Source organism: Gallinula chloropus (genome assembly GCF_964237585.1).
Source record: "Gallinula chloropus genome assembly, chromosome: Z".
NCBI classification, from domain to species: domain Eukaryota; kingdom Metazoa; phylum Chordata; class Aves; order Gruiformes; family Rallidae; genus Gallinula; species Gallinula chloropus.
In genome coordinates this window covers 46,390,353-46,418,180 of record NC_140089.1, presented here as the reverse complement: position 1 = coordinate 46,418,180, position 27,828 = coordinate 46,390,353, and the positions used below count along the sequence as shown (strand labels likewise).

The 27,828-nt window shown below is 38.1% G+C and overlaps 1 protein-coding gene across 1 annotated transcript in view; it reads right to left on the bottom strand.

Moving 5' to 3' along the window:
• LRRC2 (leucine rich repeat containing 2) overlaps positions 1-26,556 on the bottom strand; it is a 78,068-nt gene extending 51,512 nt beyond the window's left edge. The window contains exons 1-4 of the mRNA XM_084277983.1: positions 26,436-26,556; positions 18,373-18,422; positions 15,321-15,466; positions 5,149-5,359 (exon numbers count right to left, since the gene is read on the bottom strand). Of these exons, the coding sequence (XP_084134109.1) occupies positions 5,149-5,359; positions 15,321-15,445 (336 nt within the window). The 5' untranslated portion in view covers positions 15,446-15,466; positions 18,373-18,422; positions 26,436-26,556. The remainder of the gene's footprint in view (positions 1-5,148; positions 5,360-15,320; positions 15,467-18,372; positions 18,423-26,435) is intronic.
• Between the last annotated feature and the right edge of the window lie 1,272 nt (positions 26,557-27,828).

Here is a 27,828-nt window from a genome sequence, read left to right as displayed (position 1 = left end):
GAAACATAAATTGGTGTGATATTTTACTTCATTTACAAACTACATGGGGATGGGAACTGAAATTTACACAAGCTTTACATTTGCTTTACTCTCTGATTCCCTTGTGTTCTTTTGTAATCTTCTGCTGCCACACTAAAGCTGGCAGCCTGCTGATAAATTGCTCCATGAAGACTGACACTTGGAGAATAGCCAGGCTCTTGCCTTTAACGGCAAAACAATACTTCAAAATCCTTTGATTTTTGGGAGAGGAAAAAAAAAGTATTTAAAGGAAATAAATAGCTAACCTACAACACTGTGGATTATACTAATCTAATTAGGAGAGAATTTACCTGCTAGACATGAGCCTGAACTAAAACTGTGATCAAAGCTCAGAAGTTTCAATTCTCTTTCTTTTCTAGCTCTGCAGATTCTTCTGTCATCAGCCAAACCAAAACTTTAGATCCAAGTCTCTGTCATATTTGAGAAAATTTGGAGATGGTCCCAAAACTAGTATGTCTCAGGACCACCAGTATTTCCTGAGTGGATCAGGAATTTATAGTTGTTTTAGGGGGAAAAAAATCTCTGGAAGCTAAATACATGAAGAAGAGCTGTTCTCTGTCCATTCAATGCAGTAATTCTACTTGACCCTTTGTGGCAAGCAAAGTCCTCACTAACAGCTGGGAATAATAAACAGAAATTCTCTGTTCTCTGAAAATACACAGTATGTTAGATGATAAAACTGGGAGAAGAAATACAAATGTAGTAATTAATTTTCTGCCCTTTTCTGTGAAGAAATGATATGCAAGAAGGTCATGATTTACCAGTAAAGGGTTTTTCCATCTCTCATTCATTCACTTGTTATGCACAATTGGCATTAAAGTTGTTTAAAGTAGAATGCATCCAGATCTTCTGCTTAGGAAAAGCAGTGCAGCCAAGAACAGTCTAGTCTGTATTTGAGTGAACATGATCATGTTTCCTTTGCCAATATTGATAACACAAATGCAAAATTTTTTTTTCCTGAATATTTTCTGAAATTTATTTAAAATTTGCTGATCCACTAGAGAATAAACATTCATTAGTTAGAAGCAGAAAGTAAACACTCAAAGGAGAAAAACAGAGTTAAAATGAATTAATTTTAAAATCCATATGAATATTCATGGCATTATTTTGCCACACTATTCATTCTGCTCTAATAGCAGTGCTATTTCTCTGAAGAACTAATTTAATTCAGTAGATACATGTTTACATGTACAAAGGATCTCAATTAAGTGTTTCATCAACTCTCCATCATTCTCTCCTAGGCAACTGATTCCAATACACAATTCAAGAGTCCAGAATTGTTATATAGCTCCTGTTCATGGTGGGTTTTCCTGGAAAACTCTCAGATGAATAAAAAGTTTTTCTGAAATGTACCTTGGGAACACCAATTTACTCGTGACACATTCTTGTACTGTCATGTCCCAAGGGTTTTGCAAACACAGGAGGATTTAGGACACTCACTACTGGGACACTACCTCTAGATTCTGCCCATTTTTACAAAGAGAAGAGAAAAACCTGTCTGAATTCATTCACTGCGATAGATTACAAGACTAGCTCATTTGTTACTATAAGACCTTACCTAAACACAAATATTAATTCATTACTCTTTGCAGCCAGCAGAAATGCACTACACAGAGCTGTAGACACTTGAGCCTTGACACAAGGACCACTGAAGCTTAAGGATGTTGTCACACAGCCTCTTCCAGGTGGAGCTCTGACATGTTATCAGAGCACTGATAGTAATACTATCTCAGCACTGCAGTTATCAGCTACTGTCCACAGCCAGAAGCTAAGCACCCTGGGCAGGCACAGCCAAACTGTTACCCAAGTTAGGGGGAAGATTTTCAGCTTCAGAGAGATTCGCTGAGGATGTGTTATTCAAGCACAGAGGCTTGATACTAATCCTGCTTACAATGTTGTAGTTCAGCAGATTTCCCATTACGCTACTGTGATCATGCTGTTAGAAAACCATTGTGACTCAAGATGTATAGAGGCTCAAACTGCATGTCTCAAAAAATCAGCCTAAAATGCATATTTAGCTAGTAGGAATTAATGATCAACAAGGAATTATGGATCTGCATAAAGAAAATACAATTCCTCAGAATTCAATATATTGTAAAATCAAGTCCTACTGTCTGTAGCTAACATTCTGTGCCTATTTGTCTACCCTAATATTCACTGCATGAGCTTTATCATTCCCCAGATATGTTGAAATAATTACTTCACACATACAAAGAATAGTTGGTCTACACCTAATGGAAATATATTATCATTTCAATGACATTTGAGAAGTGGGGGGAAGAAGTGGCACACAGGTCCCAAAGGAAGGAATTCCTATTAGGAATTCAAAATGTGTGATCTGCTCTGATTTCCTCCCTTGCAAAGGTTCAAAATCGTCATCAAAGAAACAGAACATTTTCATAATCGTACTATCAAGGTGGTTTTCAAAATAATTTTCCAAGCTAATCAAGTATATAATGTTTTACAAAAAACATTTTTAACCTTGTACTCAACAATGCAGAATCAGTGGGCAAGATTCACTGTTATGCTGTATGGATATGGAACATGAGACAATAACATCTTTTTAACATGTCTACATTTTTACCATGTAGACAGCCTGGACATATTAGTGACCAACACAAGATACCATTGCAATAGATTGAATCATTGCAAAATAACAACCTTAGCTGATTTTTGGACTCAGCTCATCTGCTGCTGAAATTTCCAATGAGAGCCCTTACACTGAGACCTGTGTGAGAATAGCTACTTGTTTTGATCTTGAAAAATCCCTATTCTAAGGATTACTCCTCTGTGAGACCTAACTTCATAGTGTCCAGAAAGAGAGCTGGTACAGCCCAGAAGCAAACCTAGTTCTCAAAATTAAATCTGTAAGTCTTACCAGCAACCTACTCAGATTTAGCTATCAACTGTCTAGAGGATATATTACTGTTTTGTTGATGAGAGGAAAGGGGAACCATAATAGAAATACTTATCATCTAAAAGCAAGTGAAATAGACCATTCAACAGCTAGTTCCCAAGTGGACACTTCACAGGGCTCTGCTATTTGCTGCTGCCAACGGTAAGTGGCCAGCCAACAGCAAACAAAGCTGGTTATGTGCCTGTAAAAACACACAGGCAACTCTGACTCCTCCTAGTGCCTGAGTGCTTAATCTTCCAAACTTTCAACCCATGGCTGTATGTGTGTGCAAAAACCATTACAGAAACTAAAGCACAGTTGATATCACACTTCCCAGCCACATATCATAGAGGCTTCTATGAGAAAACCATCACGTATCCAAAGATCTTTTCACATGCAAATTGTCAGCCTATGCAGCTTTGGTTGCACAATCTGCAAATTCAAGCTGCCTAAGTGCACTTTTTTTTTGTGAGAGAGTAACAGGAGAAAAGAGTGCCTTGTCAGATTCTGTCTTTGGTTTAGAAGCAGCAGTTGAGATTACAAACAGTAAAATAAGTAGTATGATCTGTATAACTGATATAATTTTTACAAAATTCCTGCCATAAGAGGAAATCAACTTCTTTCAGAACCCTGTCAAGTGGATTTGCACATTACTTTTAGTCACAGAACCAACTGTTCGAGACTGTCAAGGTTCTCTGGTTTTGAAGGAGCATTGGTCTCTAAATAGAGCTGCTTTGATTTTATCTTTGTCTGCAGACACCTGCACTATGTCACAGCATCTCATATAAACAGAAAGCTCACTTCAACCAGGCTATAACTGGACAATGAGGCACAGGGGCTGTGCAATACAGCCACAGTGAGTACATGGTATGGAGACAGAAGCAGAGCAAATGGTGGCTAGGCATGCTACACTCAAGGTGACATAGCGTGCACGACAGCGCTCAGGGTGGCATAATCTAAGTCACAGTACAGCGATATCTCCTAAATGTGATCTTTCAGCATGTCGAATTGAAATTAAGTGCTCTGGAAAACACAGCAGATTATGTATGTTTGATTTTGCCTCCTAATGTAAAGCTTTGTTTGTGATGACAAAGCAAAATGTTAACTAGCAAAACAGGATAAGCAACAGAAGAGTTTAGTTATGCAGTTCTCTGCTCTATGATGCACTGAAAATATTTGCAGTTGCTACTGTATCAGTGTCTGAGGAGCTGCAATAGCTCTTCTTTTTTGTCTCCTAATGTACCTACAAAGTTTACTAAACAGCAAATTGTGCAGCATAGGACTACACAGCTTTAATGTTAATATCCAAGGTTCTTGAAAGATTAGACACGATAGCTCTCCAGCAACCGATCTTACCACATGAATGATTGGTATCAGTTGAAAAAATAGGCTTACTAGAGCTGGATGGGAACCAAGGGTTTCTATTCTCCAGAAATTTCATGTATTTTATGTTTATTCAGGAAAGAAATAAAGACAGAAGTAAAAAAAAATGAAAACTGACAAAATACTTTTGTATTCGAGATCAAATCTGAGAAAAATTTATGTTTCAGTTCAATAAAAAGAATTGTGCCAGTGCAATGTGGACACTTCATCTATTTCCTTTTTAACTTGTATTCTTTGTAATTAAAATCTCAAACGTAAATTTAAAAACCATAAGCTAAAGTCAAAATTCTAATTTCACTTTCTCATTAATAATGTAGCGTACATGCAAAATGCATTTCAGTCAAAGCTTTAACAACTCTAGAAACTTCAAACAAACTCTAATCCACCTTTGTGGAATTTCAAAAGAGCATTAATTCAGGGCTTACTTCCACACTGCTGTTTAATATCAAACAAAACTGCAAGTAAAAGTGCTTTTTTTTCTGCAAGACCATTGTGGATTGGTGCTGATATTAGTTTTGATTTGAACAGAGCTTGAGAAAAATGTTATCACTCCATTATAGCAAGAAGACTGATCACTGAGTAGTAGAAGACATCAACAAGCCAACAAAGCTGAATATTATTTTCATCTCTTTCCACCCATTGGGGAATTTCAGAGAAAGATACCTTATTGCAATATGATTGCTTATACCAAAATTTTTCAGAGGGCTAAACTACATGTATTGGTAGAGAATTTAAAATAAGCATATTTGAAAAGTCTTGGGGATTAAAAGTTACAGTGCTAAGCTACCCAAAACCTTGAAGAGTAGCACCATGTTTTCCATTATATTTACCGTCCACTGCTCTCCAGAAAGCTGAAAAATGAACTTGTTTCTTTCTTTATTTGCTTCATCTGACAAAGTATGCCTCTTCTTGAGCTGAGGACTCTTTCTGTAAGTATCCAAGATCTTCTCATTGGTGTCTACAAAGCCATTCTTGAGGTATTTTGATTGAGGAATGCCTTTTTTCCGGCACTCTAGTATGAAATTCCATTCCTGCTTTATCCTGAAAGAGTGCCCAAAAGGGTTTATGTAAATCAGCTGAACAAATACAATATGGCAAGTAAGTCTAAAAGCTTGATCTTTGGTTTCAAATGTACTTAACAAAATATAATTATGCATCTAAGTTATTGATCAGTTTTTAAAAAAATAAAGCTTTCCTAGAGACATGCTTAGATTTTCTAGGCTTACATATAGATTTCAGATGAGCAGGACTTCGTTTACTGACTATAAAGCAGTGACATCCAGGGAATAATAAAAAAGTTGAAACAGTACACAGTCACAAAAACCAGCATGAGTGATGCCCTTTATTTCAATAAGTTAGGAAATACATTCTCACAGAACAGGTTATATGTATAAACAAAGAAAAGGACCTGGTGATGTATGCAAACTTCTTCAGTTGCAAAAAAGAGTAATTTGGAAAGTTAATAGTTAGAAATATTCCTTTTTCCCTTCCCTTTCTCATTGAAATATAACAATCTATTTTCATTTTTTACCCATTATCTTGCAATATAACCTTAGAAGGTGGAGGTAAAGGTCAAAGTTATCACATGCCAACTAATTTCAGATTCAATTTCAGTGTAACTTTAGGCTCACCTCCAGGGCAAACTTTTACCCATATAACTTCAGGTGCACATTCAATTTTATATAATTAAGCATTGCCAAAAGCATGTGCTTTAATTTACGATAGATTTATTTCAGTTTAGTCAATTAAGAAACAGGTTGATTAACTGAAGCAAGCCTTCCATATACCAAAATAAGACTCTGCAGAGCCCCTTGCATCATAAATTTGATCTCATGCTATGAATGCTAGATTCTTGTGGTACATGAGATTCATTTATATAACCTCCACCCTCTGGCAGAAACTTTAAGCTAAAGACTTTGAAAAAAGCTGACAGATAAAGAAGGGCACAAAGTTCAGGATAATGTGCCCCCTAGAGAATGTAAAAATTACGTCTTAGAAAAAGAATCAGATGCAAGTTTGTAAAGTTCAAGTAGGGAGTAACAAAACTGTACACATTCCCAGCTAATCATGGGATTTTGTCTAAAATAATAATTCTTTAAAACAGTGGCAGATGAAGCAGAATGCCTGATTTTAAGTTGCATGCAAGAAATCAGTTTCAAATTTAGATACAAGAAGCATCTTCCAGACTTGATAAACATAAGTAAATTTTGGACACTTACAGCAGATATGAGATAGATTATATTTATGGGAATATAATAATTTATGGGAATATAATAACTTAGATTAAAAGTAATATTTGACTTGATTCTCTCAAAATAAAAATTTAGGGATCAAGACTGTATGTCTAAATAGGAAAGTTATTACTGAGACAGCTATAAACTGCAAGCATGATCTGTGGCACTTACTGAAACCTTAGGTGATGTTAGACGGGTTTGAGAGCAGAGAGCACAGCAACAGCAGGAGACTTCAGCTATCAGCATACACACATTGATATACTGCAAGTAGTGCAAACTTTTGGAAAGTACCTATGCCTGTTTATCACAGCAGCTAGACTGAGAGCCCACAAGAGGACACGGTGTAGTTTCAAGGAGCAGTACACCACCCAGGGATCATGAAAGGACTACAGAAAGCCCCTTCTGTAATAATGACCATGATGTATTCCCATGCAATGAAGCTACTGTGAGGAAGCATTTCTCTCCCCCCTCATTTCCAAAAATAGAAACATGTAAAAAGTAAAATAGCATTTATGTTCAAAGGAAGAAATGAGAAGGCAAAATAAGCTCTGATAAATTGAATGTAAAACCACAAGCGAGCAAGTGAAGTCACTGCAGGTATACAGATGAGTAGGAAAAGAATTTCTAGAACATCAGAAGCAGAAAACCTCTCAGACAGATGGTGGGAGCAACAACTTATGAAGGTATGAAAGGAGAAGTGAAAGAATAGTTGAAGTTATTGAGAGCTGCAGAAAAGTTAGTCATCCTTGGCTTCAGTTTTTATTAGAGATCAGTAAGCTCTTTACAAGTAGGCATCTGTAGGACACCCTGATATTTGAAGTGTCGATAGAGGAAGCTTAATTTAAATATATATATATATATTTGAAGTAAATTGTACAAATTCTTTCAGTGTCTGACTGTAGACTGCTTTATACCACCACAAACTGATTCATAAATGACTTAGGAAGAAAAAGACTGGACAGAGAGAAAACATATCCAGCAACATGTTCAGTTTAGGGAGTCCCTAGAGGTGTACTGAAGCTGCTAGTACAGTTAAGGAAGAGACCGTTACCAACCCATATCATGTCAAAATCTTTTCTGAACCTACTTGATGTAACAAAGACAAAAAAATAGGTTAGAGTAGATGCAGCTCCTTTAGTCTATTTTGTGGTCCTTCAACACACTGCATCTGATACTTCTGGTTACAGAGGGAGAGCCATCCAAGTACCTGACTGCGCTAGGCAGCCCTACCAAAGAACATGCCTTACAGCTACAGTCTGGAAGAACTCAGATGACAGATTTTTTCCATACCAGCAGACATGAAAATTGAAACACCTCTTTCAGATGCTTTGACACATGAGCCAATTCAATTTTTATTGTTGATCTTGTCTATTCAACCTGCCATTTGAATCCTAGAGACCACCAGCACAACAGAGGTTGCAATAGCAAGAGATCACACAGTGCAATAGCAAGAGATCACTAGGAAGAGCTAGAAAATAACACTTTTATATACTATAAGAAAAATAAAGAGGCCCAAACTAACTACTTATCCTTTTTTTCCCAGCACCCATCTACCAGTGAGCAAAGCTAATTAGCTATAAAAGCTCTGTATTACTGTGCGGGGTGGGTGGGAGGTTAAGGGAGAGTGAGTGGAGTGAATTGGGGAAGTGAATTGAATCCCCAAGGAGGAGAACAGCAGAAGGAACTGAACTATTAAAAGGCAGTACCAAACCGCTAGCATTCTTTCCCCCTCTCTAAAATTTTCTAAATAATCCTGGATTTACTTACCACTGCTGAACTCTTACAACCTACCCTAGACAATTTTTCTGTCCCTGCATGAAGATGAACTCTGTGCATTACTGCCCCCTAATTCCCATGTAATTCCTTCATTTTCTACCAAAGCAACCAACATTTGATCTCAGTACATAATTCAATGCACTGAAAATCTCGCCCCCAAGATGCTTTTTTGTATTCATTGCTCTTCAATCATGCACAAAAAAATATGGACTCATTCTTCACACTAGAAATTCTAAGAACTTCAGAAACTTAACCAGAAAGAATAGGTCAAAAAGTGTAGCTCTTAGTAAAAAGTAAGGCACCAAGCTGCTCTGCTACACCTTAGTGCTGACTCTGTCTGATACACCCCAGGAACACAAGAGCAGAGAGCTTAGATCTAAAATTTTACTATTTTATAACAAGAAATATAGAAAATGGCATGAAGGGAGCTACATCAAAGATGGAAGAACAAACTGTCCTCTGACACATTACTGATAACGTGTACTGAACACAAATCTCAGGATTAACTGAGATTAGCCATAAAATGCACATAACAAAAAACACGGTTAACCAAATCAGTCAGTGAAAAATATTGACCTCACAAGAAAGACAAGCATTAAAAATTAAACCTGGTTAGGAATTCAACAGGGATATCACGCACTGATGTCAAATCCTGTGTCAAATTTCCTCTTTACTCATACATTAAATTATGGCAACATGCTCTGTTAAGCTTTTAAAGAATGCCTGCTTAGGGTCACCAGGCTAAGTACTATGTACAAGCACATTTTAAACAGATGGAAAATCAATTAATAATGGAGCAACCAACATGCATAATTTTGTACGGTACATCTCAGAACGAAAATATGATATATAACAAGGACCAAGGGTCTAACAATTTAGAACCCCCACTTGCACCCTTGGGGTACACACTGGCCAGATTAATCAATATGAGCTTTCTTGGCCTAGAGGTGTGACTTTCATCAAGCCAGTATATATATTAGTAAGTAAATTAGGTTACAGTTGAGATTCAACTGAAGGGATCTAGTCAGCTATAATGGTTGTCATTCAGCTCTGTCCTTGTCAAACAATTGAGATGATGATACTTCTTAAAGGATGCTAAACAACTATTTAAGTCTTCCTTTGGTGACTACCCTCAAATAAAATAGAACCACCACCACATTTGTTGTATCTGGAAAGTATTGTGATTCTTCAAGAAAGGCATCTAACCCAATGTGTCAATCAGAAAAGGAGGAAAGGAAAAAAAAATAAAAGCCACACAAATAAGATCAGCCTTTAAATATGCCAATATACACTTTTAGAGAAAGTAAATTTCTGGACTTGGTTAAAGGCTCCTGATATTCCTGGAACATGTTTTCACATATGACACATTGGTTATAAAATGACAGCCCTCCTGAAATGTATGTCTTTTTATTACTACTCAGCCAAAAAAATATTTTGATCTTCCTCTAGATCAAGCAGGTATAGTCAGATTAAAGAAGGATCTACCATTTTCAATATTCTTAAAGTGGGTGTTAGTCAAGTCTAGACTAATGTAGGTGGGAGAATGGACATGAAATAATTTTTTGCGGACATAGGACCCAGATGAGAACTAAGGTTCCAACTCAGATAATTAATCCAGTATTTCTACTTCAACCACACAAACAGTACAAGCAATTTTTTTTTAAATTTTGATTGCATGCTGCTTGTGTTTGCCCCAAAAAAAGTTATGTTTCACAGTTTTATATCTCTAACACAAAATCACACCTGTCACTAAAGCAGACTGTAAATGGTATAGAGGAAAGCTTAATTCTAGCAAGCTATTTCCGAATACATTGCTGCTTTTCAGTAAGCTTTCAGGGCAATACACTATAGATATGAAACAGAATCAACAGGGAAATGGAATATGCAAGTGTTTCCATTTTGGTTAGTGCTGAAGTTGTCTTCAGGCAATTGCTCCCCAAACATTATTTCTCTTTTGGAGTATATCTGCAGCAGAGATTTAACAACATATAATTTTATTATTAATATTCCTATTAGTAGTAGTAGTAGTATTGTTATTATTATTATAAATATTTCCTTTCGAGAATATGGGACTTCCTTGCTTAGCATCTTAGATTCTCCAACAAAAGCATGAATCTAATCAATATGATGCAAAGAATTACTGTAGAACAAATTCAATGACTAGACCCTTCAAGGGAGGGGTCAGCTTGAATAACAAGGAGTGTGCATTAGTAAGGATTTCATAGCCATCCCAGTAAATGAGGAGCAGCTGGATTTCTTTGCATAGTTCTTCCTTCTGCAGTTACCCACTGTGTTAGGAGGTCTCAGGGAAAATTTATGCTTCCCGGGCAAAGAAAGGAAGTTTCGTTAGATGGCACTGTTCACCCTAAATCAGGATGAAAGAAATAGCCAGGACACAACATGGTGACACCAGTTTAGTATTTCTGGGTGATGTTAGAATCACTAGCAACATACAGCCATTAAACAGTCCTATGGAATTTTTATAAGAGCAGTACAGTTAAACTGGAGCTCAGCCCAGACTAATATTCCTGGTGGACAAGTAACATTTGCTTCAAATGCAATTGGATTGATTTAACTTCATTCCCTCTGCCTGGCTCTTCCATGGGTTGTAAAGGATTGTGGCTCAACAGCAGCTTTTATCTTTCACCCATATGCATGTTCTATATTAGATGCAAGGCCTGTATGTATAAGCACATAGGAACAAAAGCAAATAAGTGGTTATTAGTGCTGCAGCTCTACTCCCAAGTTGTTACCTATAATTTGTGTTTGGGGCTACGGACTCCCAGCTTGAGTTTTAGTTTTGCTTAGAAAATTGTCTAAATTGGATGTTGAGTGGGAGAATAAAGATAAACATCACAAATAAAATCTTAGTCCAGGTACAAATACAGTTATAACACTGAAGTTTGGCAGAGAGATAGAGACAAATCTATTTTATTAAACAAACACATAGCATCTTGGGGAGGGAAAAAAGGCACTGTCTGCCTTTGGAGAGAAAGTTTTCTTCTGACATTTAGCATTCAGGAAGTGCATAGCTCAGAAAAGTAATGCATGCACATTTAGCTAGCCAGACCTTGAGAGGAATTTTTTTAAGAGACACGATGGCAATGGTGGCTGAATGGTTATCTTTGCTGTGTGTTTGGTTGGTAGACAGGGGAGGCTGTGCCATTTCACAGCAAAGATTTAGATAGCTAATCTGGGCAAACACCTCTGGCATTTCCTCACTTGAATGCTTAATTTGTCAGCCTTCAATTCTACCTTACCTGCCTTTCTCACAGAAGACAAACACATTGCAATCCTTTAAAAAAAAAATCTAAGTGTAAACTTTGACTCTCATTCCTCGTCCAAAAAACAAGTAGACAAAAAAAATTATTGAGGGAAATCATCATACCACATCAAGTTAGTCTGACAGCACTAAGCATTTCAGGGTACAATACCAGAATGTTCACAATTATTGGAATCAGGAAGATAAAATATAAAACAGTGCCACAAACAACTTTCCATAATATAGACTTTCATAAACATGTAAATAACCCCAGAACAGTATATATTTTGGGGAACACTTTGTGTTTCATATCCTATGGGAGATTTCAAATAGGCTTGTATGATTGAGCTAAGGACATGAAGTAAAATGTAATTACTCCTTCTCAATGGGCTAATGTTTCTTTTTCTTTCATACTCAGCTGTTGATTTATATGTGCCCCTCGCCACCGCCCCACCACCACAGAATTAGGGGTTCCTTAAACAGCCATACGTCCACAGTCCCACAAAACCAAAGGGGAAATAGAGTTGTGAATTAACACCACCCAAAGTGATCTGATATCCGTGTCTCAGAGACTCAGAGAAGAGCCTCTCACAATATTCTAAGTAGACTCTTCTCCCGAATCAACTTTCACTGCCCAGCTGTTTAAACAACTGCTTTAGACCTGTAAATTCCTGAAATCTTTACAAGACCTCGCCATTAATAGAAACACAGTTCAGGGTTTACATTTGTTTGTGAGATTTTCCTTTTAGAAAATCTTCAGTCAAATGAGAGAAATATCTTGCATGTGACTGCTTATTGACCCTGCATGAGCAAAATAATCTTGCCCCAAGGCAAGGTTCCCTGGACATTAATTGGGAGGTTTTCCTCAAACAATACATACCACATTTCACTACATATTATCAGGTCATTCTGCATAGCAACACAGCTGATAAGGAACTGAACAATCTCAAGGGCATTAGTGAACCGCAACCTCTTTAAGAAACACTGGATTTTGTGGGTTTTTTTTAAAAAAAGCAAAGCAGCCTCAGTAGGCCAGATTCCAAACTCATCTGTTACACAAGTATATTTGCAGAGAAACTCTATTAATTTCAGCCTACTTGGGAATTCGCTCTAGCTGCCGGCAAAAGTAAATATCTAGAATGCAGTCCTCCATTTGAGAAACTGCCTTTTTTGAAAGTCTTTCTGCAATTACCATTTGGGGTCACAATCCTTTCCATAATACTTTCTTACTGTGACTTAAGAGTAAGAACTAGCATTGATTTCAGTGGACAACCAAACTGACAGTGGTAAAATTTTAATCTCTGAATAGAATAACAGAAATCAGTCACACACGAACTCCCTAAAATAATGAAATGTATTTATTCAGGGAAACATCATTTCTGTTAATTTAATTAGCACTTAAATGTTATTACAATTTTATCTATACTTTTGAGCTAAGAGCAAAAAATTTTTGTCCTCTTGAGCAAAGCACTGAAAAGTACTTTAGAAGCACTGAAAAGCCTCTAAAATATAACTTGTGATCTAACCTTTAGGACCTAAAGGACAGCATCCACTGCACACCTTATAAAATAAAGAGGATTTTTCTTTTAACTGAATTTTGCATTTTATAACCAATATTTTTCCAATTTTCACTATTATCCTGCCAGTTTTATCCACTATATGGGGCATAGATTATAGGAATGAATGTGAACTTTGCCATTCATTTCCATGGGTGGAATACTGATCACTGACATTCAGGAAACAAAGTCTGGTGTATTTCCTCCTTTTTTTCAGTAGCACTAAAAGAAGTAGGATTGACTTGAAAGTAACCTGATTGCATGAAGACATGCAACAAGACAAAGTACTATATGCCAATTGCAAGCTCAAGGAAGAAAACAAAAATCTTTTGTAAATGCTGAAAGTGCACTTGAAACCTTTTACTTCTCTATATCAAATCCCAAATTCCCTATCTCCAGTTGGTGCAGGAAGATAACAGAATGACTTTGGACCTCATTAGTAGAAAAGAGCAGAACAGGAGGTCAAACTCCACTTTTTCAGCTGTAGGGGTGTCTTTTGACAAATAACCACAGGGAAGGTATCACTGTAATGGAATACACCGTTCACAGTAAGAAATGAGGCTTAATTTATGCTACTGACAAAAAAACCCACACATGGAGTGGAAATTAGCTGCTCCAGAGCACATAAGGTTACCCTCTTTCTTTCTTTGATACAGAAGTTCCCCATGCCTGGCACTTCTGGGTAGCTTTTGTACTAGTGAACTCAGAACTTATCTTCTGGACCACAGGAAACCAAAAGCCAAATAAAACATGGCTGGGGCGTGTTGACTTTTAAGTCCACATTGGTACTGACCTATCATGAGTATGGGTCTGGATTCCTAGTCATAATATTCTTTTCATGAAGAAGGCTGCCATGGCACCCCAAGAGCCACTAGCTGATAAAGAAAGCAGTAAAGAGTTGTCTAGTTCATCTGAATTAGAATTACATAAAGTCACTTCTTAATGTGTCATCTGGAACATAAATGAGATTTGATTGACTTTCATTCCAAATCCTTTCACTTCTCTTTTCCACCACAAAGGTATCACAACAGAAACTTTTTCTAACCCTCATTTTATATCAGAAAAGAAAATTTATCCATTCTAGAGAGTTTAACCTGAGGAATGAGCTTGCTTTTTTGTTGTTTGTTTGTTTGTCTTGAATTGGGGGGAGAGGGAGCAGGAGGGTGCTCGGATTAGGGTGTATTACGCAGGCTGTGGGTAGAAGTGGGAGAACCAAAACTGCAACTATGGATGTTTTGAAGAAGAAGGTCTTGCAGAAAGAGCAACCAAGACTTTGTATTACCCTAGTCTCCTCTTAGCCCAGCTGCTCTGCTGTCAGTGTAGCTGCACTGGCAGTGAGAATCTGTGCATGTGTCTCCTGAGACAGATGAAACACCACACAAAGGTTCAATGCAATGATGTTCTTAAACAAGGGCAATGCTTAACCCTGTGCATTTTATTTTTAAGAAGAAAGTGATTTTTATTGCTTTGTTCTCTTCTCAGAGGGAAAAAAAATATATTTCCAACATTTCCAACACAATATAATACTTCACTATCAGTAATAGGAATGAATATAAAGAAACCAAAATATTGTTTAAAGAAACCATAAATTAAATATAATAAAAAGAATAACATGATTAGTGGGTGTAAGCATTATAATCAAAGCTCTTCCTAATATTTGAACTAGGAAAAAAAATCCTCTGATAATTCTTTTATTCTATTCTCTCTCTCCTATTCAGAAGCAATTGTATGTGTCCATTTATTTAATTCCTTTTGTTTCTCCTGTCAACTCAACAAAAAGACTTAGCGTATTTCTTAGTACTGAAAATTATGAGCATGTTTTCATGGATTCCATAATAAAGACCTGTATTTTTATATAGCACATAAGCAATAGAAAGGTACAAAATGTGTTATTTTTCCCTTCAAATTAAATCACAGAATCACAGAACGTGATTCTACACAGTACACAATAAAATACACCATTAGTAAATCACAATCTCAGTAGGAAAGAGCAGGAACTAATGAAATACAAGCACAGTTTGTGCTGCATTTCTCTTCCAATCATCTGAGGAGAGATGGCAAGAAATCATTGCGATCAAACCCTTTGAATCATCTGATAATGCTTAGTACATGGCAATGTTAGTGGAAAATAATAATGGATTCAGTTAAAATGAACAGCAGAAAAGTTGGCTTACTTCTCCAATGAGCTTTTCTCTAATCTTTCTTTCTCTTTTCTCTGACGTTCTTTGTTCCTCTTAACTCGAGTTTCCCACAGTCCTCTTATGAGAGAAAAGTCAAATATTATCACCTGATGCCCCATACTCTTGACATTAAACTTCTCCTGCAAGAACAAGTCATCATGAACACTTCAGAAAAGAAATAAAGATAAAAATAAGGCACTAAACAATCATGTTTCCTTAAAATTATCTGGGGAAAAAAAGCTGAAAGCATAAGAAATATGAATATAGTATGCTTTCCATCTTACCTAATTTGTCTAGGGTTTTGTGCTGGCAGTAATCAATGTAGCATACAATTGACTTCCACATAAAATCTATGGCAACAGCTACATGTTGAAGTTTTTCTGTTCTGCACTTTTCCAATATAAAGATACAGTTGCAAAGAAATATTAATTCGATTAGGTAACACCGATGAAAATAACTTTAAAGACTTTGTATTTTTAACTATTTATGTAACAAGTACTAAAACTCATAAATAATTTATTTGTTGTAAATCATGCAAAAGCACTTAGTCTTAAATTCTGAGGTATTGATCTTTATGTATCCAACCTATCCTATTCTGGTGGAATTCAAGAATTTCTAGTGTTTTCAGAAGTAGGTGCTTACCAGTGAAAGGCCTTGAAAGACCAGCCCTGTAACACACCTTACCTAGATCAGAGAGAGATAAACTGAAGGGTTTGTGAACACATGATCTCCATTTTACTAGTATGTGTAGAGTTACCTTTCAACAATTAAAGCTTGGCATCAAAGTATTAGGTCCTGTGTTGTTAAGAGGGGATCTCAACTGGTCCCAAATATGCCAAGACTTCTTTATTTAGTTAAAAACACAGAAACTTCTTGCAGGAAGCTTGCTTCTACTGAAGTTCAAACACTACCTTCTTTTTACTTAAAAAAAAAAAAAAAAAAAAAGACCTCAGATTTACATCTTGAGAAACACAGTACAACTGGTGGCAACTTGGTGTTCCTTACTGAATAGTTTAGTAAGTTCACTACCAACAAAGGAAAGAAATCACTAATACAGGTACTGACAGAAATCTAGATAAAAGTAAAACTGTACTCTCTTGCTTGGAGTCACTGGTGAGGGTACAATCATCAGAATATACTGGTTTCCATGAAATGCAGCTAGATTGTCTACAGAGGACTTCTGTCATGCTTGCTTTTTTATAAAACAGTTTGCTGAAACACTGCAAACAAGTCTTATAAAACAAAGTTCAAAGCCTTTTAAAAATAATTGCTTCTGCCAAGATAAAAGCAGAGAAAAGGAAAATCTGTTATTTAAACTTTGCTTGAGGTTTCATTAGATACCACATTTATTATACTATCCATAAGCTTTAAAAAAGTAAGAAAAGAAGAAATCACTGCTGGACCATCTACTGATCATTTAAAAAGCAATCTGCCTCCTCCTTCACTGAGTGTTTTCACGCTTGTACCTATTACCTTTTCCGCAGACCTAGCTGTGATGATTTCTTCCAAGCTCTACATCCTTCAACTGGGGTTATTTATTATCTGTCCTTCTGTAATAATACTGAGGAGGAAGGGGAAATTATTCTCCCCTCTGCATTTTTCCTCTTGTGACTTTGTAACTGTCCCTTTTCTCTTTCACCCCCTTTCACCTATACATCTCTCTGTAATATGTAACACATAAAGGAATAATTTCTTCTGAGCCAGCAAAACCCCCTCATGTCCTCTGGAAAATGCACAGCGTGGACTAAAAAAAGATTTTGCATAGGTATACCAAGAGGAAAGGTTCCTGCCCACCCACCTTATTTGTCATTTCAGTAAGAAACACCTTTGCAAATACCTCCTACTTTCACTGAGACCAGTCAGAAACCAATATTTTTCTATTACATAGTCTTCTGTGTCTTAGGATGTCTATATAAACCACTATCTTTGCTCTTCATAAAGCTGCTCCCATGCCTTGTTCATTTTTACAAGCACTAACAATGTGACAAAAGTAGTTCCCAACAATCTGCTGACAACAGCCAAGTCAAAACCCCATTAATAGCAATGTAATGAGAACGATGACCTTATTCTCAGTGGAAAGGTTTATCTATAATCAGCTGTACCCTTCTAAAACATATTCACTAATAATTTACAGGAAACTGTTCACCACATAAAATAAGACATTCTCCTCTGCTGCCCAAATCAAGAAACCCAGTCACAAGGACTTCCCCCTCATAGTAGCTGCAGACCAGCAGTCACTCTGCAGGATCTAATTCATTTTAATAGACCTCTTCATAGCAGCGTATTTTGGTAGAAGGGATATTTGCAGAAGCTGAATTGCTGAGAGACAGTGAAGTGGCAGCTGGACACTTGACCTCTGTTGGAACTAGATGGCCTTAATCAACACAAAGTCTGAATAAACTGTGAAAGTACTCTATTTCCTTGACTTGTTCCCCACCTTCCTGTCTCCCAGGTTAAGTCATCTGTTCTTTATTGAGACACTGATATATTAGACACTCAGGATGGAAAAGTTTGTGCAGCTTTTATCCACTTATTGGATTGGGCTGCAACGCGTTGAGGCTTTTCTTCAGTGGTAAAACAAGCAGAGGAGGAAGGTGGGTGGGATAGCAGAGGTGTCTATCATAACTTCTCAGGACTAATCTCTTCAGGAAGAGTGAAACCACATGTCCTGGTCAGATCACAGAGTGGCTAAGGCTTTCGAAATATTCATCAAGAACACCATGAAACTTTGTTGCTATCTACAGATCTGAAAAGGTCAACCAACCATCACTGGGCTGTTGCTTTACCCCATATCCAAGTCCAAAAAATGGGCATGAAGTATCAAGCATGACAGCAGAAAGTGTATTTCCCAAAGTTCAAGTGCCACCATATTCCTGCTGATGAAATGTTGCCCAGAAAAGAAACCCTGGCAAGCTGAAATAAACTAGACTTAGCTGATCCAAAGTGTAGGTTCTTCAAGGTGCTTACTCACACATGGCAAAAATTTCTGACAGAAACAGCAACTACCAATAATAATTTCAGTTTCTAGAAATAAATAGGGCTGTACCTGTTCTAGTCACAGACAGCAGTTGCTTTCTTCCAATGGTCAGGTTAGCCCTGCAGAAGCAAACCCAAATATATTGTGTATTAGTCATAGGTGGAAAAGTTACAGTTGAGTAGAAAATGCCTTATTATATATTTCTTTTTAACAACTTCTTCCATTTAACTGCCACTCCACACGTGTGTCCCCTCACATATTTGGGCTATTCACAGGTAATCATTATTAGCATTTTACCCATTGTCAGAAATCACAGAACTGGTAAGGTTGGACACTGGAGGCCAGGCTAAGAGGTAGGCCTCTAGAGGTCACCTAGTCCAACTGCTTTGAGCATTAACACGGTTATTTACCCACATATTTACACATGTTTCAGCCCCCCTCCCCTTTCCAGATTCCCTGACCTTTTCTAATTCAGCATAGCTCCTTTCACAACCCGTACTTACACATGCTCATTAAGGACAAGCTCTGGTCATATTTGTGAGAATTACCTGATTCACAAATATGGCTGTAAGTGAAAAACAAAGCCAGACTCATGAGCCATACATTTCTCACTCAGGAATAAGGCAATCTTCTCTCATTAAGGACAGCTCCTGACATCAATAGCAATCATCACATGTGTCTGCAAGGCCCTACTTCTGAGTTTGCAGCTTAATACCAACTTCCTTGGATGACATCTACATCCACATTACACTGTAGTTCATCAGCATGCTTTTCTTGGATGATGCATGGCTATAATACCCACTCAGTCTTATGAGATATTAGTGCTCTATATATATTATATATATTAGTGCTCTTCAGCAATGTGTAATAATGAAAGCACAGTACTTTCCAAGGGAAAAGGGATTCAGGAACATAAAGAGAAGGCAAAGATGCCATTTACAAAAGAATCACTTCTGGAGAAAATGATTCTGTGTGTGTCAATGAAAGTAAATAATCTTATCCCTAGCCATTTACACCCCCCAAGAAGTAATCTACAAGGCCTTAATCAATATCCTTAAAAGGCAACATACTGGGCAGTCAATCTGTTTTTTTATCTTTCTCATAAGAGCTAGCTCAGACACAAACTGGTCATTCAGGACACATTTCTCTTTTCATAGAATCATAGAATCATAAAATGGCATGGATTGGAAGGGATCCCAAGGATCATAGAGCTCCAATCCCCCTGCCACAGGCAGGGCCACCAACCTCAGGCCTGGATCTACACAAGGTTGCCCAGGGCTCCATCCAACCTGGTCTTGAACAATTCCAGGATGGGGCATCCACTACTTCTCTGGGCAGCCTCACCACTCTTTCTGTAAAAAACTTCCCCCTAATATCCAATCTAAACCTTCCCTCCTTTAGTTTTAATCCATTCCCCCTTGTCCTGCCATTGTCTACACTTTAAAAAGCTGAATCCCCTCCTGGTTATAAGCTCCCTTCAGGTACTGGAAGGCTGCAATGAGGTCGCCCCACAGCCTTCTGTTCTCCAGGCTCAACAAGCCCAGCTCCCTCAGCCTCTCTTTGTAGGGGAGGTGCTCCAGCCCTCTAATCATCTTCGTGGCCCTCCTCTGAACCCTCTCCAACAGTTCCACATTTTTCTTGTATTGAGAGCCCCAGACCTGGACACAGTACTCCAGATGGGGCCTCACAAGGGCAGAGCAGAGAGGGACAATCACCTCCCTGTCCCTGCTGGCCACTCCTCTTCTGATGGAGCCCAGGATACCATTGGCCTTGCGAGCTGCCAGAGCACACTGCTGGCTCAGGTTAAGTTTCTCATCCACCAGAATCCACAAGTCCTTCTCAGCAGGGCCACTCTCAAGAAACTCTTCTCCCAGTCTGTATCTGTGTCTGGGATTCCTCCGGCCCAAGTGCAACACCTGACACTTGGCAGTGTTGAACCTCATTAGGTTCACCCAGGCCCATCTTTCCAGCCTGTCAAGATCCCTTTGGATGGCTTCCTTTCCTTCTAGGGTGTCGACCACACCACTCAGCTTGGTGTCATCTGCAAACCTGCTGAGGGTGCACTCAATTCCATCATCGATGTTATTGATAAAGATGTTAAAGAGCACCGGTCCCAAGACAGACCCCTGGGGGACACCGCCTGTCACCGGTTGCAAGAATTTCCCTTCATAAGCAGTTACACACTACATTAAAACATCCATATATATTTTAAATAATTAATTTAAAATTTAAAAAGAGCTTTTTCTGAAAAATACCTTTTATCAATAAAAGCTCTATTTTTTGCATTATTTGGCAAAGTGACACCAAAGTTTCTAACCATAGGAACTCGTACTAATAGCAGAAGAAAGAAGTTTCCCTTTGCTTCACTCCTTCCCTCTCTTAATACTTTTCTTAAGATGAGAAAGAAGAAAAATCGTACCAAATATCTTTAAAAAAAAAAAGAAAAATCCTTTGGAACGCGATGACCTTCTCAACATCCTTCTTCAACTAGCAAGTTTCGTAACATGCAAACCTGTCCTGGTTTTTATATAAAAGGGATTCACAGGACTTTTCATAACTAGCATTATCTCTCTCAACATTCTAAATCACAAATTCATAGTTCTCTTCAGGGTTACAGCATAGTATGAGTTTCAGGTAGTATGACCTATAAACTTTTCTCAGTTTCACTATTTCTGAGCCCTATACCTTCACTGGAGCACCTCACCAAGCCCGTCCCCTCATTAACTCTCAGCCTTGCACTACTGCAAGCTCCATCTCACCACTAAAACCCATCTTTACTTAAATTTAATAATCCACTACCTCTCTGGGCCAGCTGAGGTGAGAAATGCTGGCTCACATAAGAGCACTCTTGTGCTATCCACATTTGGGTTTAGAGCTCTGATTGCAATGAGCTATCCCTGCATGCATGGAACAGAATACATACCTTTACAGACACTTCTGTGAGATTTCTGGACTCAAAAAAAAGATAACAGTGCTCCTTCATAGTCTTGCAAAAAATTTTATTCATTTCCTTGAATATATAAACAGGCCTATTAAAATCAAACACAGTCCTTATGTGTATAAGGATATTGACACTCTTTGAGGATTATGAGGCAAAAACCCAAAAGCTTAGTAATGATACTCATCACATGTTTTTATTTAAATGGCACAACATTAATGCCAAATGTTATTGCTAGTAAAAGCATCTGCTTAAGCATCTGCATGGATTATTTTTATTTTATCATTCATATTATTTATTTTGTTGTATAAATTCACTTAAAGCTACACAGTCACTTCTGTAGCATCCACCTCAGACTTTATTCTTTAAATAGTAGGAGCATCCGGGAGCTCTAGACCAGTAAATTGTTGAAAAAATTCAGAATAGAAAAGAAGTTATCTGTCTTGCAATGTCTATAATCTTCAGGATTTTCTATTATTGTTATTCATGTTGTTGGTACAACAATAAGTGTGCTTCAGACCATGTCGACCTGCCAATAAAACTGGAGAGGTTTAGCCCCTTAAATACCCTTGCTCCATTCAACTACTGATATCACAGAATTCCAAAATCACAAAATTTTAGTGCTTGGAACAGACCTCAAGAGATCATCAAGTCCACCCCCCACCCCCAGTCAAAGCCGGTTCCTTAGGACATGTCACACAGGTAGGGGTCCAGATGAGTCTTGAATATCTCCAGAGGAGACTCCACATCCCCCCAGGCAGCCTGTCCCAGGGCTCTGTCACCCTCACTGTGAAAAAGTTCTTCCGCATATTGGTGTGGAAATTCCAGTGCTCCAACTTGAGGCCATTACCCAATGGCAATCTCCTCCCCTTGCTTAAAGCTCTGCCACAGACCTGCCAGATGTTTCTACAGCCCTCCGTGACAGCAGTCAGTGATCTCATGACCACATGATGACTTAGCTGTATTAGTTCCCACTTGCCTTCAGTTTATTTTGAGTCTGTGTGTGTGTGTGTGCACGTGTGTCTTTTTATCCCACCCAGGCTGAATAGAAAGGGAGGAAATTATGACTTGCAATACATCTGGAAGTATGACCAACCTGGGATATGGAAAAACAATCAAGAAACACTTTTAAAATGTGACTGCCTTTTGGCAGATACTGGTATTTAATTATGAAAGAGTTGCTTCAGAAGATGCCATTGTCTTCCTGATCTTCAAGAAGCAAACCATTCAGTGATAGACAAGCTAAATGTAACACTGACTTCCAGAAAGAAGGCCTTCCATAGAGAAGGAGTCCTCCTCATCGAATTCACAGCCTGCAGCCTTTCTGCACTTATCTGAGTCTAAGATATGTCAATGTTTATCAATGCACTGAGATGCACACTACAAAAAATAAAATACAAGGCAAGGTCTTCTTTGGAAAGTATTTGTGCACAAGGGGAAAGTGTTCTTAGATATGGTGACTGCAGCCTTCAACTGTACCAACACTTCTACAGTTCCTTCCTGTTTATCAACGTTATCTCTATCTTGTCTGGAGCAGTTTGGATACAGCCAGTCATAAGCCAAAATTATATCAGCTTTATTATACAACAATCTAGCATCCCCTGAACACAGCTGGCATCAGTGTTAATGTTGTCCAGATTGCCAGTGCACAGTGTATTCTGTAGAACAAGACCTGTATCTTCTCTTGAGTCTGGAAGATGTCCAACATAGTTTTGATACTAGAGACACAGCCAATATTAGTCTCTGTTAGAGCCCTCCTGAGTACATACAGGGCCTGGTTGCTCTCAATAACAGCACTGTGTGTACCTTCTTTTGCTGCTTTACATGAGTTACATTAATGTTTTGGTTTCTTCAATTTATTTAACAGCCTTGTTCACTTGGGTCCTTTTTTCTTTCAGATAATCACTGTGTGAGATCTGCTGCAATCTTATGAATATTACTGTCAGCATCACATAGGGGAAAATGTGGGTGAACATATTTCCTACCAACCCTGCAAATAATTTTTTAGGAAAGAAGCTCACTCACACCGTGCTTCAGAATGATCAAGTAATTTTTCTCACAAGTCTTTAAATAATTCAAAGAAAATCTGACATTTGGATAGCAACTGATCAAATTTTTTGTTATCAAGGAAAGATTAAATTACAGAAACATGCTGTCATTGAAAGAGCAACAGAAATGGTGACAATGTTCACACTATACAACTATTTTATGCTAACCACGCACAGTGTGTAAGTGTGGTATCACTTCCCTGTGCCACTTAGAGACTGAAAGAGGCCTGCAAAGCAGGAAGCTTCTTTTCCCTACCTAGCCTTGCTACCAGTAACAATCTCCTGTTGCTCTACACAAGCAGAGAATTATCCTCCCTGCTATTTTGGCAGGTTTATCTGTCGCTAGACTTGCTGAACGTGCAGATTTGACAGTAAAGAGTTTTGGTTAAATCCAAGTCAGCTTGTGCTTCGGATCATGTATGTCTGCATGTGACGGCTGGGTCCTTGGGAACAGGTGGGCAGAGCAACGCTATGGATCACAGCGGGTGCTCCCCTGAAGGCCTGGGTCTGCAGAGATCCAGCAAATGCAGCTGCACCATGGAATAAATAGAAGAGGAAAGGGACAAGCTGCTCCAGAGCTGGAGAAAGCTGTCCTGACACCTGGACGCGAGCCCAGATGTTTTAGAAGTTTGAAATGTTCCCTCCTGCTCTCTCAAGAGCATAGTCTCAGCCAGACAGCTCCTAGATAAACAAACACAGACAGACAGTGACACTTTCAAGCTATTAATTAGTCCAGCTTTCACTGAAGTTAATTTCAGAAATTAGTGTCTTTGTATATCATGGGGCTTAATGCTGAATAGTATGATGAATCAAGTTCTTTTTTTGGAGTTTTCTGCTTTAGTTATTTCATAAAAGAGGTGTTTATGAACAGGATCTGACATTAGCATCTTTCATACACAAATAATTTTTGTACTGTTTACATACCACAGCTAGGAGAGCAAATATGTCTTTTCTTAACATACTCCTTGTACTTCAGGTAGAAATAACTATGAACATCGTAAAGTTAGAAAGACACATAAATATAGATATGCAAAGGCCGAGCTTGGCTTCCACACATTTTTATGTGAGCATTTCTTTTTGTCCAGTGATGCAGCACAACGTTTTACTGACAGTTTTCATTAATCAGTTCCTATTCTGGATGTAAATTAACCAGTCTCACAAACAAGATTCCTCTTTATCACCGCAGTCTTCACATCTTGATTTTTAGACAATTTTTCACAGGGTTATTCATTAATTAGGTCTTTAATTATGGATTAATTAGCAGCTGAATTACAATATTCCTTATACTTCCTCAACTCTTGTAGCACTAATATGTTTGCCATCAAGCATGATAGATGTTACATATGCAAGGGGATTTATTACAGATGTATTCCCCTAACACTTCAGTGAGCTGACTAATTATTCAAAGTGATTCTTCCACTGACAATGAAGCTAATGAAACACTGGACTGACATCTGTGACATAAATCCATACTTTTTTTTCTTTCACTGGGCGTTGCTGAAAAGATATCTAATTCTCATATGACAGAGAGGGCTGATGTGTCTGAAATGGGCATATATTTTAAGCCTGTTTCTTGTTAAACAAAAACCAGTAAGCTCAAAAGCATATGACATACTTTTAAAGGTGGTTAAATGTATGAACATAGCTGTACTCAGCAGGTGAAAACAATTGCCTTAGGAAGTAGACAACATAGTCCTGGGAAAATGTGAGCACATGCTAAGAACTCTTTAGAGAAACCCCACTTACTCAGGTACAAAGACCCACGGCAAATGAAATTGCACTCAGTGCCACCGAACAAAACATGGAGGCTTTCATATACAATTAGATTATCTTAATTAAGCATAAATTTACAGCCTCGGGTTTCTCAGACCTGTTTTGTGCGATGTAGATTCTTTAGCACAATGTGTCATTGAATTATTCTCATTTGTCTTAAGGTTAACAGACCTGGAGCATCCCTAGGAAGAGAGGCTACTACTGTTACATTTTGTGTGCAGGGCCCAGCCTCTGAAGTTATCTATGTGGATCATAGATATGTCATTTTAGGCTCCCTGTCCTAATTGAAACTAGCCAAAGACCTTCAAGATTTTGATCATTTCCTTTTCCTCACAGGGGTCCTTTTCCCATGGACTGATCTAAAAATCCAGTCCTATCACATGCATCTTCCTCTACTGCAGGAGCACAAAAGCCTACTTTTGACCTACAACAGCAAAACTTCTAGTCCTATTTCCAGGGTTGGATACAAGATCATTTTACCCATGAGTAAAATGTTCATAGCCAGTTCATAAGCAAATTCTGTGAACGTTCCCGTGGTTGTGGATAAGAGACACAGGTGACATGGACAGCTGGACATACTCCTTGAAATAATTCTCCACTTTCTCCACTTTCACCTTCGGTCTGAGAAAAGTGGATGAAACTCTGGTATGATCTACCTCTTTGGCTAATGGGCACTACCATCTGTCACTGATCCTTGGAATGATACTCAGTTAACTACTGTTGGGAGAAAGAGAGCTGGTACTTTTTAGCCTACAGAAAGTAACATGTCAGTGACAGACAGCACTTAAATACTTATGGTAGCAACAGCAACAACAATAATGACAATATTTGACTTTAAATGATAGGTTTTGTCCACAAAAGATTTAGCAGGCTAAATTTCCTATACCAGTTAGATTAGCTGTAAGTGGCCTTCAGAAACTGAAGTTCTATAACTCTTTTTAAATTCCACTCTAAATTTTGACAGACAACAAAGATAAATGACCAACCTCTCCAAGCATTTTTTTTAACTGAAAATCATTCTCACACCAGCATATGTCCTTGAGATGTAATAGCAAGGGTTTATTACAACTGAGTCATGGAGCGAGTCTTGAAAGCTTTCCTAAATTATAAAGTTTGGATTTGTCATGGGTGTAAATCTACTTAGAGAACTATATTGGGATGGATCTTTCTGTCTTTAAAGGTACCCAGCAAACACACCACTTTGGAGTCACGCTCCATGTTTCAGCTATTTTTTCCATACAGACTGTCATTTAAAAATCCACAGCATGGTATCAGCAATTAAGACATGATAATGATGTCTCACTTTCCCTGCCACTCCTACCTTGACCCTGCACAACTGAAGAAACACAATAATCAGCAAAACTGTCACTTACCTACTACTAAAGAACACGAGTGTCCAGAGCTCCCAAGTGTGCTCTGTGGTTATTCAGTTTGGGACACCGAGGTTGTTTATAGCAGCAGCATAGCTCATGGCCAGCCAGACCTGTTTGAACCCCACAGCGTGACTAGCCTTCCAGATGTACTAATATGCTATATTTGTAAAGTGATAACATGATCTGTGATCTTACAGCAGAGACACGAGCAGGATAAAGTATCCACACTGCATGACTCAACACAGGACGAGAAACAACAGCGCTAGGACAGCATCTCATTTGCACCAAGGAAAGTGTGACAAAGCTAATGTTACTTATGCTTATGTTTTTTCCTTGTGAAAGGGCAAGGAGAGTTAAAAAAAAAAAAAAAGAATTAACGTAACCTCTGGTAGAGGCTATCTTCCTCTCCACATCCATGCAAGTGGTAAACAGACACACATGCACACAGACTCTCACTGTGCAGTTGCCATGAGTGATTGATCTACAGCAATTCTACTTTTACTTGCTGATAGTGGATTGCTCATTTACGCTCATTTCTTGGTATTAGTGGAGTATTCCAGCTTACTGTTAGTGTTGCCCCATGTCCAGGCAAGGCAGGGCTGCAGGGAGCTGGAGACCATCCCTGCTGCAGCACTGGCACCACTGGCGAAGCAGGTAATGGCCCTGGGATGCTGACCTGGAGTACAGGGCTGTGGCAGATAGGGAAGGCCCTGGTGTCAAGGCAGGGAGAGGAATGGGAGGAAGACACAGGCTGGGATAGGAAGGTTAATAAGGGCCCTTGGGGACTCACCACTGAGCATGAATCATTTAAATTTTCTGATTGTACCTTTGATGAAATAAACCCATTCATTACTAATTAGAAAATCTTTCTTAGTCAAAAAATAACTAATTTACACCCAACCAGAGAAAGAAAGGAAGAAAGCACTTTTAGCACAAGGTTCTGGGTCTGATGTTTTGGTTTTTTTAAAAGGAGTTTTTCATCAGAAGCATTTCCAGAAACTGCTTTTGATTTAATTTCCTTTTAAATTCAGCTTTCAATTAAAATATTATTTAATTTTCTAATAAAAAAGTACTGGCATTTTCCAACCATCTCTGTTTATTATTCATCAGTGCCAGTAATAATAAGCATTAATTACAACAGCTGGTCTTGGCTGAAACTTCAGATACCAGTTTTACATTGCTGTGTTTTCAGTGGTCTCACTGAAATCATATCACTTTGGTACCAACAGAAGAGGAAAATCAGGGAAAATAAGGAACTGTGGAATTAAACATTCAATTTTGTCTTCGAGCCTGGAGGAGATAATGTCAGGACTCACCTTCTCAAAATGATCTTTTTTGATGCAGAATATTTCAGAGTATGGTGATATGCAAGTCCCTACTGTTCAGCCATCTT